This window comes from Nanorana parkeri, unplaced genomic scaffold (assembly GCF_000935625.1).
Source record: "Nanorana parkeri isolate BGI_ZX_2015 unplaced genomic scaffold, ASM93562v1 scaffold1440, whole genome shotgun sequence".
Classification (NCBI taxonomy): Eukaryota; Metazoa; Chordata; class Amphibia; order Anura; family Dicroglossidae; genus Nanorana; species Nanorana parkeri.
The window spans coordinates 291,227-302,201 of record NW_017307708.1 but is presented as its reverse complement, the minus strand read 5'-3'; the positions used below and the strand labels follow the sequence as shown (position 1 = coordinate 302,201).

General features: G+C 38.5%; 1 protein-coding gene across 1 annotated transcript in view; it reads right to left on the bottom strand.

The window, feature by feature from the left end:
- Positions 1-1,168: 1,168 nt before the first annotated feature.
- Positions 1,169-10,975, bottom strand: part of LOC108798264 (butyrophilin subfamily 2 member A1-like) — a 31,039-nt gene continuing 21,232 nt past the window's right edge. Inside the window, exons 6-13 of the mRNA XM_018569997.1 lie at positions 9,673-9,693; positions 8,990-9,010; positions 7,837-7,857; positions 7,057-7,077; positions 6,016-6,036; positions 3,474-3,494; positions 3,354-3,380; positions 1,169-1,701 (exon numbers count right to left, since the gene is read on the bottom strand). Of these exons, the coding sequence (XP_018425499.1) occupies positions 1,169-1,701; positions 3,354-3,380; positions 3,474-3,494; positions 6,016-6,036; positions 7,057-7,077; positions 7,837-7,857; positions 8,990-9,010; positions 9,673-9,693 (686 nt within the window). The remainder of the gene's footprint in view (positions 1,702-3,353; positions 3,381-3,473; positions 3,495-6,015; positions 6,037-7,056; positions 7,078-7,836; positions 7,858-8,989; positions 9,011-9,672; positions 9,694-10,975) is intronic.

The window sequence follows — 10,975 nt, the reverse complement described above, 5'->3', positions numbered from 1 at the left end:
GGGGGGGGGGGGGGGGGGTCAGCAGGCAGAGCAGCATGGCCAGTCTGCTGCACAATGTTTGCAGTGTGCATGCCGCCCCCTTTTGGGCCAGGGCATCCCAGGTTGCTAAGAGCCGGATGGGGAGATGTGTATGGGCCATACATATCTCCCTGCCCAACTCTTAGCAACCTGGGATGCTCTAGTCGGCATCCCGTCCAGCTCTGGGCAACCAGTGATGTCAGGTTCCCAGGAGCTGGGTGGGACGCCGGCCAGAGTCAGAGCCGTAGCTGGGTGGGGAGATGATGCAGATTCTCCCCACCACCACCTTAGATCTAAAAGAGCAATTAATCATTGCAGTGAGGGGACAGCCCCACTGCAAGGGGAGTATTTTCCCAGAGATAGACTTTATTACGTTTTTCACACCCTCCTTGCACTATGCACGGTCTACATGAATAGCTTTGATTTGGTGCTACATTTACAGCCTGGAGACAGCATTACAATACTGCCAGAGATGTCAGCATGAGGCAGCCTATGTGAAGCATGTTCATTCACTGCAAATGTCTGTATAGACATCCATCGTAGAGACACTATAAGTTAACATGCTTGATTGTGTGTGGGCATGTGCCAGCATGCATTTTTATAATGATGCAGTTTTTAAACACACTTGGGGGTATTTATCAAAACTGGAATTTGGAGCAGTTGCCTATGGCAACCAGTCAGCTTCTCTCTTCAGTTTGTTCAGTTAAGGTTTGAAAATGAAAGGTAGAAGCTGATTGGTTGCCATGCACAGCTGCTCCAGAATTTGTCTGCCCCAGTTTTGATATATGCCCTTCATTGTGGTGTGTTAATGTGCTTTTTTTCCTGGGTTTAAGCACAAAGTCATGTGTTTGGCATATTGTGTATTACTATGCATTGTAATGCACTGTGATAAAATGCAACATCTTTTATTTTTTTTCCCAGTGTACACCAACACAGGGCATTGCTGTGAGCTGGAGCCACTGAATACAAAGCTATTTGCCTTGTCTTTGTATCAGTACTGCATTGCGCAACACAGCTCAGTTCAGGTAATGGAACAAGCCGTAATAGTTCTAATAAATAGAAAGCATAAATCCTAAGCACCCAGTCAACAAAAAACTATCACGGTGAAAACTACTCGAATGTGTGTTGCTAACATTTGAGATTCCTTCAATCAACTTTCATCTTCAAAATCTTTCGACATCTTGATTTCCAGTCCTTCGTACCAGACATTAAAGAATGGGTAGATTTTTTCTGTGAAGGCATCCTTAAATGTAAAAATATGTTTCATTGTGTCCACATTAAAAAATGATAGCTGGCCATTTTCATAGTCCAGGTAGACTCCCATCTTCCTTGCTCTGTCACGGATGGGCACATGGGTGCTATAAGGAGCAGTAAGAGCCTGATACTGATCTTGGCCTAGTCGCATGGCCCATATTCCTTCTTTAGGGGATAATCTGATCCAGCCCTTTTTTCTTACTGAACCTTTAGCAGCTCCTATATCCCAACCACCTCCTTGCAGCACCTCTGCTTCCCAATAATGCTTGCCTGAAGTGAACCCTTCTGCTCCCAGCACACATGGGTTGGTGCTAAACCTTTCAGGATAATCAGGCAGCTCTTGTTCAGTTTCTCCATGTTTTACATGTGTAAAATCATCAGTAATTACAAGCAAAGGGTGAGCTGTTCTTGGATCCAGTTTCACTAGGACTGTTAAAGGAGAAATATGGTAATCAACTTCAACAGATTGTCCAAATGCAGCAGTTACAGTATAACATGAGTTATGCTAAGAAAGTAAGTCTGAATATGACAAAATAATTTATAGGAGCCTTTGCTTGGGACTTTGATAAGCTTGGATGACAGCTGAGCTGCCTACAAGGTATAGGAATTGCAAAAATTTGAATGAATCATTAATCAACAAAGTCACATTTTATAGCCTATTGTACGGTATAAGTTAACCCGCACCACTGAGTATGTAAGGTTCCAGTGGCGTAACAATCGCCATAGTGACCCAGGCGCCCGACATGGGGCCCCGGCACAGGGGGCCCGGCCAGGGCCTCCCCCTGATGCTGTGTGGGCCGCCTGGGTCGCTATGGCATGTAAGTGTGCTGTCTGTCACTGACACAGCTCAGCAGCGGCGTTTCCCCTCACAGCCGCTGCGGAGTTGTGTCAGTGACAGCCAGCAGCTACGGCAGAAGAGGACAGAGTTCGCAGTGAAGGAGGAGCCGGGGCCTGCCTAAGTGCAACTCCGCCTCCTCTTACATCACTGCCCGGCGACCTAAGAGCAGGTGGGGCCAGTGATGTAAGAGGAGGCGGGCCCATCGATAGAAGAGGTTACGGGGCCCTGTGATTTCCAGTTACCTCCTTGCAAGGTACCACAACGGTTTTAAGAACTTGTATAAAGCTGCAAGTATAAAACACTTTCCTTCCTGTTATACACCATCAGCACCACTATAAATAATGCACAATCTTATTAAAGAAAACAAAAATATGTGGCTGAGTTACTGTTCCCAGTTGCTTCCACTTTGTTATAATACCACTAACAGTTGACCGTGGAATATTTAGTAGCAAGGAATTTCACAGAACACCTGAATCCAATGATTTGGAGGGGTGTCCCAATACTTTTGGTAATTTAGTGTATGTCAATGACAGGTGGTCATCACCCTCTTTATTTAGTCACGCAGTTAGGTCTTAGAATACTTCAGATCATTTTTTGATGAAGTACAGTTTAAAATGACTTCATGGCTTGGACAGGGCAGCAGCAGAAGACGTTAAATGTATCTTTAAATTTTTGTAACAGAAACATAACTCTACTGCCTTTATAAAAAGGAACAGATCGCAGAATAAATTTGGACTTTTCATGAGTATTAAACTATGTTCCTAAATGTAAGAAGAAATTTGGTTACAATAATGTTAATAAAACCCTGGCTCTGTTATAACATGCTGATTATGAATAAATCACACTGCAACACCTCTCCCCATCTTCTTTGGTTTTCCATGGACTAAGAGGTGGCAACTCTAGGACTAGTGGACAATGGCTGTCATTTCTGCACACTGAACTGGTCAAATCACTGAACATTCAGAGGAGCAAGGTCCATTCTTATTAGCTTGGGGTGTACAATTGGCATCCTCCTCTTGGGTGCCAGAGGACCTTGTCCCAGCTTTGCTGTAGGGGTCTATTTAAAAGGCTTTTCAACGTATTTTTTTTTTCATTTTTCAGGTATTTCCTTATTGTGACATAAAAAAAGAATCTGCTTTTTGATAAAGGTTTATGACATGAAAGTATGTAATATTGTAGACAATCTAGCAAAAAAAATGGGAACCTAGTTGATGTTTTTATAATTTTTTTAATGTCTACTCACTTTTGTAGTTGTACCGTTTTCTCCACTCTGAAATGAAAATGTTGGAAGGTAAATGAGCAGCCTATAAACTTCATGAATTTTAAATTAAAAAATTCCAGTCAATAATGTTGCTGTACTCACCAATCTCTGCAGAGAGGTCTTCTGTTAAGATACAAAGATGAGAATAATAAGTGATTCTTTACTTCACATAGTTTCAAAATAATAATCATAAATTACATAGTCATATTCAGTGCAATATCTATGGAATTTTATATATTAATGCATTTATTATGAGGATCAACAAATTGCTATTATGGACATATTTATTTGCTCAAAATCATATAACTACTCTTTCCCTTACTGGCTTTATCTTCTAGACTATAGTAATTCCTTGTTTTTGAAAGAGAACGTGCAGCATTCCTTTTCCTGGTCATTCACTCTTCACACTTACTTTCCATTTTGTTAATGCTCCATTCTCCTTTTACCCAATCACAAAAATAAACAAAATCTAAAAAATGTTTAAGCATGCTGCCTGATTTCTTTACTAGGTGAGAATGACATAGTCCCCAAGCTGCCTACAGCCTTCTTGGATACTCACGTTGTGCATCTCAAGAGGCTTCTATCCAATCAATACAAAATACGCATGCCCTGTGGAGTGTCATCAGGGGACCGGCTGCCTCGTCCTGGTTCTTACAGCTGGCCTTCTGATGATACATTGCAGCACATTTGCATCACTGGGGGGGTGTGGCTATCTCTTCCTGGTTCTTGCAGCTGGCCCCTGATGATGCATTACAGCACATGCATGTCATCAGGGGCCGGCTGCAAGTCCCAAAAAGATACACCCGGCTCCTGATAATGTTAGAAAGGAAGATTGAGGCATAGGACCAGCTGTGCAGCAACAGAGCACCAGAATCCTGCTGAATTGGGTAAGTATGGGAGTATGTTTATTGAGCATATACCTCCGAACCAAGTAAGAGAGGATAGAAATTTTTTTGACAGGAATACTAGATAAAAATAGAAGAAAGTTTCAGATAAATATGTATTCTTGTAAGCTGGAAAATATAAAGTATTTTTTAGGAATAGTTCATATTTACCACTTTGGGTAACTTGGCAGACATGCTCTAGAAATTAGCTACACCATCATTTTACTCTTTTGTGGTTGCTGCAATCAGTGTGAGGTCATACCCCAGTCGACCTCCACATGACTTATCTCTCATCCTTTGGACGTCATATATTTATTCTGTATTCCTGTACTACCCGCCTGACATGATCCCAGCTCCCCCACACAATTTAAAACGTGCTCACAATGTTCAGTGCACTTCACATGTGCACAATATTAGCAGCCATTCGGATTATACTAGGGATGCTTGTATCAGTAACCTCCTCTTACTTAGAGTCTTAGCTCGAGGGGAGTCGAAGTCGACTGATGATGCAACATGTTGAGAGGGACATGTTGGTGATGGCAATGCGCTGGGTGGAGCTAAGTCATTTAAGTGCTGACTGATTGGTTGGTGTAAAGTTTTATATATAATTTTATAGCGCAGGAGTTATATTTACGTATTTTTGTCATTACTTAAAGTAACTTTGTCATTACTTAAAGTATTACATGTATCAATTTTTCTTGGACAAACATGGATTTCTTTTGTTAATCGTGTCTTGCAAAAATTATTTCATTCTCTATGCAATCTATAAACCAAGAGACATAACAACGCCTAAAAATGAATTTTTTTTTACGTTTAGTGTTTGTTTTAAAACAGATAGTCATACTGTAGATAATAAGTGTACATTTTATTCTATAATTTGTCCTACTTATAAGAATAATGATAAAAAAGTATGATTCTTGTACAAAGCAATGCAAAGTTATTTGCAAATAAAAAAAATACTTTCCCCTTGATTTTGCTATTTTTGTAATGGGGTGTAAAGATAATTAACAAATAAAAATGAAAAGAATGGAAAAAAGTATAAACATACATAGTTAAAAAAATAAAATTAATATAAAAATTAAAAACAATTATAGCTTAGGGGAGAAAGAGGAGTTAATTAGAACTGATTAAAGGGTCAACTAAGGGTTAATAAAAAATAATAATACATGTATTTTACTAGTTGAATCTCGTTAATCATGAGCAGAATCAGAAAACACCTCTTTGATCTTCAGTCGAATGAAACTGAGAAAATTCAATGTAACAATAATGTAGTTACATTGTATTTTTGAATAAAGCTCCTGAACAGCTCCGCTTTACATAGCAATCATTGAGAGCAAGTATCAGCTGTCATTTTGATAGCTGTTCTTTGCCAGCAAGAGTGGTGGAGCAACAGCAGTGGCAAAGGGACGCATGCGATGTATGTTCTGTATACTTCATTTAAGTTTTTCATGGAATATATTGCACACCCAAAGTACACAAGTGGTTAAATATACAACACTTTTAAACCACTTGGGTTTTCGTTGGCTAAATACATATATATATACAATGAAGAATAATGAAAGAGAACCACAGGGAAAAAGAAATGACTATTCAAGGGAAGGGGAGTAGGCTTGTGGCAGTGGTGCAATAGAAATACATTATTTTACTACCACACTAGTGTTGACTACATGGGGGTCAGATTTACACAAAAGTACTTATGTAAAAGTACTTAACTGCAGTGAAAGTTATATTTAAGTTTGAGTTGGTACAATATATCTTACCTATATTTTTCAAAAGGGAATCTGCAAAAAATCAGATGCAAACACAAAAGATTATTGAAGCTATTCCATTTCATTGTGCCTAATCAATGGCAAATCAATGTCTGTATAAATCAGTAAAACTGGCAATGTCTTATATATTTCAGAATGGAATTAGTTCAATATTATTATACATTATAAAATGTAACTGTGGTAACTGATTTATCAATTACAATGACAAGCAATCACAAAGCAAATAATGTTCTTAAAGTAATGGTTTTAAAGTATCCCAAGGTGATGTATAATTGTATAATTCATTATGATATTTAGAGGGTTATTCACGAAGGAGCCAAAGGATCCAGCCATAGCTTCGGCTGATCCTTCGTCTCACTTCGGCTGCCGGAGCCCTTCGGTCGAACCACACAGTCGAGGGACTCAGTGGGGTTGATTTACTAACCTTATAAACACACCACAAACATGTATACACCTCGGTAGTGTGTTCCCTCCCAGCATGATCTATGGGTGGAATCTAAACACCTTTGTAGTGTGCACACACCCAGCAGGTGTGTTGTGCAAAGCCAACCATGAATTGCAAGGTGATGTTGTGTAAATTAGCTCTATGTTGTGTTGCTTGCGTTGATGAATGCAGGAATGTAAATGCATGAGCTAACCATTTTTGTCTAAACTGTGAAGCAGCATTATATATGCATCATGTGCATGATTTTTCCATATATGGCATATATGTGGAAATATGCTTTTAGTGACTTTTTGGTTGATAAATAAGTTTTGCTGTGTGAAAATCACACGCACCTGGTGCGTGCGTGTGTTTAGGTTAGTAAATCACCCCCAGTGACTCAGATTGCTCATACCAGGGCACAGGATTCCAAACCCGGACTATCCGGGTGAATACCGGATGGGTGGCAACCCTAGTTTCCATGGACCTGTTTTCAAAACTAGAACAGGCAGACCGCAAGACTCTGAATTAATTATGCAGTTGAATTTGGCAATTGCATAGTTAGGCTTTACATTTAAATTTGTAACATATACAAAAACACTTAAACTTGCCTTTTTCCTCCAGTAAGTTTTCTGAAAAATAAAATATAAAATATCAGAACAATAAGGCAACTCCAGTCACAATAAACAACACTGGTGTGAGCTGCAACTCTCATTCTCAGCAAAGTACCAGAACTGCAACAGGAGCAACACTGTACAAATTGCTGCTGCTCTACTCTTCCTATTTGTAGCACATTTAGAACCTGGAAGCAGCTTGGAATGGTTATAAATTAACATAATCAAAATGCTTTGCTCTAACATTTAACTAAGGCATTCATTTTCATTTTATAAATCTTAGCTATGTCAGGACACAATTTTTTAAAATAATTTGCAAATATTACAGCACTGATCCATAAAATACAATCCTACTTTATAATTATTATATGAATTAATTGTTTATCTATATAAAAAATTGGATGAATATATTTATATGGCATACATCTACTGTTTTTCATTTTTATATTCCTATGTACACAAATTTGTTTTATTATTATTAATTAATTATGAATACAACATTACTCTTTTAATAATCAGTAACAATTTCTAATCATCAATTCTTTATAAATATAAAATAGGTTTAATATACTATATTTGTGTTATATAAACCACATATTTGTCATGGTTGTCATGGTTATTTACCCAAGGTAATCCATTGCAGCCTGCATTTCTCTCTTATGATAGGTGTACACGAATGTACTCTTTCAGGTTTGGCTATCAGAGAACGCTAGGCAGATAAAACAATAGGTTCAAATTATATAATAATATATTTAAATAAAAAAGGAACCGATTTACCTTTTTCTTGTGATACTTCTCCTGTTGCAAAAAAGAAGTTGTTACTATCAATCTAACTCCATGCAATTATCTCTACCAATTCAAATATCTATATATATAATTAAATGTATTCACAACACTCCATCACTGAATATATGTAGTGGAATTGGCCTCAATATTCTTAGAGTTGAACTCTAAGCAGGGCTTAGTAACATATATCTAAGTTGCTGTCAGGGATCTGAACACCTCCAGGTGGCACTGGAGGTAATCCGGCAGTTCCAGTGCTCCCCTGCAGGTGTCTCCAGGCAGCCAGTGGCTGTCAGGGACCTGAGCGCCTCCAGGTGGCACTGCAACTCTGGAACCAGGTCCTGCACTTCCAGGGCTCACCTGCAGGTGTCCGCAATAAGGCACTGCCTGATGCTGATCTGGGAGGGTATTTAATCCCTCCCTGCAGTGAGCCTGGGGCCACAATATTGTCGCCATTACCCGAGTCCTAAATCCTGAGTTCTTAGTCCTGAGTCCTGGTGCCTCCTTGTACCCTGACCATTGGTTCGTGGCTCCCATTGTGTGGCCTTGCTTCCCAGGTCCCCTTGCCCTGTTACCTTTTGTGTGTAATTATGTTGTTTCACATTTTAGTTGGCTATTATTAGTTGCGTGTGGTTACTTGTTTTCAGTGTATGGAATAAACTATATACTCATAAGCATTGTCTGGTTGTGGTCACACATTTGGTCCTCCCGCATAGATACCTGTATGCGGTGTGGGGACACCCGTGCACGGTATCCTGACAGCTGCATTCTTCATTTGACAATTTGACATCTTTATTATGCAGATACGATACAGCAGTTGTTCTAGTTAAAGTGTATGTGAACCCAAACAATTAACTTTTTTATTTGTCCCCTCTTGGTTTTATATAGTTATATATGATAATGCAGGACTAAAATCTCAAACATAGTTATCAGCTCAATGCAGTATACCTCACTTCCCCCATGTTATGGAGTTGAGCAAAGAGGAAGATGTTCCTAAAACATATTTCGAAATAGAATTTAGGGACTTCAAAACTGGTTTGATTTTTTTTTAGTGGAAAAAAACAACCTTTTCTTACTGCTAAATATATTAGAAATTTGTTGCAAAAATTAATTAGGTTTTGTATTTTAGATTTTCCTTAACACTCACCTAAATTTGCTGTTAGCGATTCTGTAAATGGAAAAAAACACAGATTGTCATGCCTGTCAGGTGCATCCCAATACCTCTTAAAATGTAGTTACATAAAGACAGAAAAAAAATTACATATTTTAGAAGTATCTTTAGAAGCATCGTTTTAGTTAAAACCACCCTGTCATGTTTCAAAAATCTTAAATCCAATAACCTGCAATAGAAGAGGTATACTCATCTCTCCAGTGGCACATGTCTCCTTCGTTCCCTCCATCCCAACGCTGCAGTCTCTGTCTGTTTTCAGCATTCAACACTGTTCGAATCCTATTTTACTGCTGCATCCTGTAGTCTCGTAAGGGTTGGAGGATGCAACCATGTTGCACAGCGGGGGGTGAGGCTTGAATGCCAAAGATATTAATGGAGGCTGCAGTGCTGGAAGAAAGGGAAGGCAGGAGACGTGCCTTTAAAGAGGAGGGTAATACTATATTCTATTACAGGACCCTGGATGTAGGATTTTTAAAAGCTAGGCAGGGTCGGTTGAATAAAGCTTGCATTTCTAGATTACATTTTATGTAAACAATGCTCTCAAAATAACATGCAAAAGGTGGTGTTTACTGCTGCTCTATGTTTTCCCTAACAATTTAAGATATTTAAACACATATACTGTACGTTGTAAGGAAATATTTCAGATGGAATTAACTTACTGTTTTCTTGCAAAAAATGTTCTGCAAAAAATTAGATGTATGTTATCCAGGAAAATACATGAATGAAAACACAAAATTGTAAAAAACAAGAAATGGCAACAGTTTTGCAGAAAAAATTAAACATTATGATCTTCAGAAGGGAAACATCAGCTAATCTGAACTTTTATTCTTCACCACAGTGAAAGTCTTATGACCTATTACCTAATCTTTTTATTATGTGAACAGCATTAGAAGGAAAGTGCAGTTGAGTAGGGATGCACAGATACCAGTTCAGATACCAGTGCTGATACTTGACATTTTCACGAAAACCACCACTGTTGCAGAGTTTGCAGCTGTGTCTGGGCCCTGGCCCTCCACCACTGTCCTGAAATCATTAGTCTGTATTGTTTTAGAAAAACTATAAAAAATAATTTTAAAAAAGTATCAGTGATTCATCTCTGTGAGTACTTGGACAAGTATCAGTACTTGTACTTGGTCTGGAAAAATGGTATTGGTGCATCCCTAATGCACTGTGGCTATATATATAGTGCAATATAAATGGGTAAGCCATATTAGTCCAGTAGACAAGACGTAAAAAAAAAAACGTATTGCAGTGTGCAATGATACCTTTCTTATTGGACTAACAAAATATATAAAAGACAAGCTTTCGAGAGTAAACCTCTCTTCTTCAGGTCAGAAGCAATACTAAGCAACATGACAGTTTGTCAGTTAAGACAGGAGAAAGCTGTTAGAGGGGGGGAAGGAGGGAGGGGTGTCATAAATGTTGGACCTGGGAGTAAAAAATGCCTCCTGATAATCAAAAGACAGAACAAATAAACATAGGATGACAAATATATATGCATCACTTCTCCAAGAAGGATCACTCCATCCAAAACCTCAATATTAAAGTGCTAAAAGGGAATTTAAAAACTCTCATGAAAGGAAAACATTTGAGATGAAAATGATTTTACATTTCAACACCATAAAGGAGGGACTTAATGTGGATTCTGGTTTTCTGACACACTACCAGAACTTTTTATGAATCTACAGAACATCCCAATAGTCATGTATGTTGTATATCTCTGATCTGTTTAGGGTTTGTTTGTCATCCTACATTTATTTTTTCTGTCTTTTGATTATCAGGAGGCATTTTTTACTCCCAGGTCCAACATTTATGACACCCCACTAACCCCCCCCTCCTCTAACAGCTTTCTCCTGTCTTAACTGACAAACTGTCATGTTGCTTAGTATTGCTTCTGACCTGAAGAAGAGAGGTTCACTCTCGAAAGCTTGTCTTTTATATATATTGTTAGTCCAATAAGAA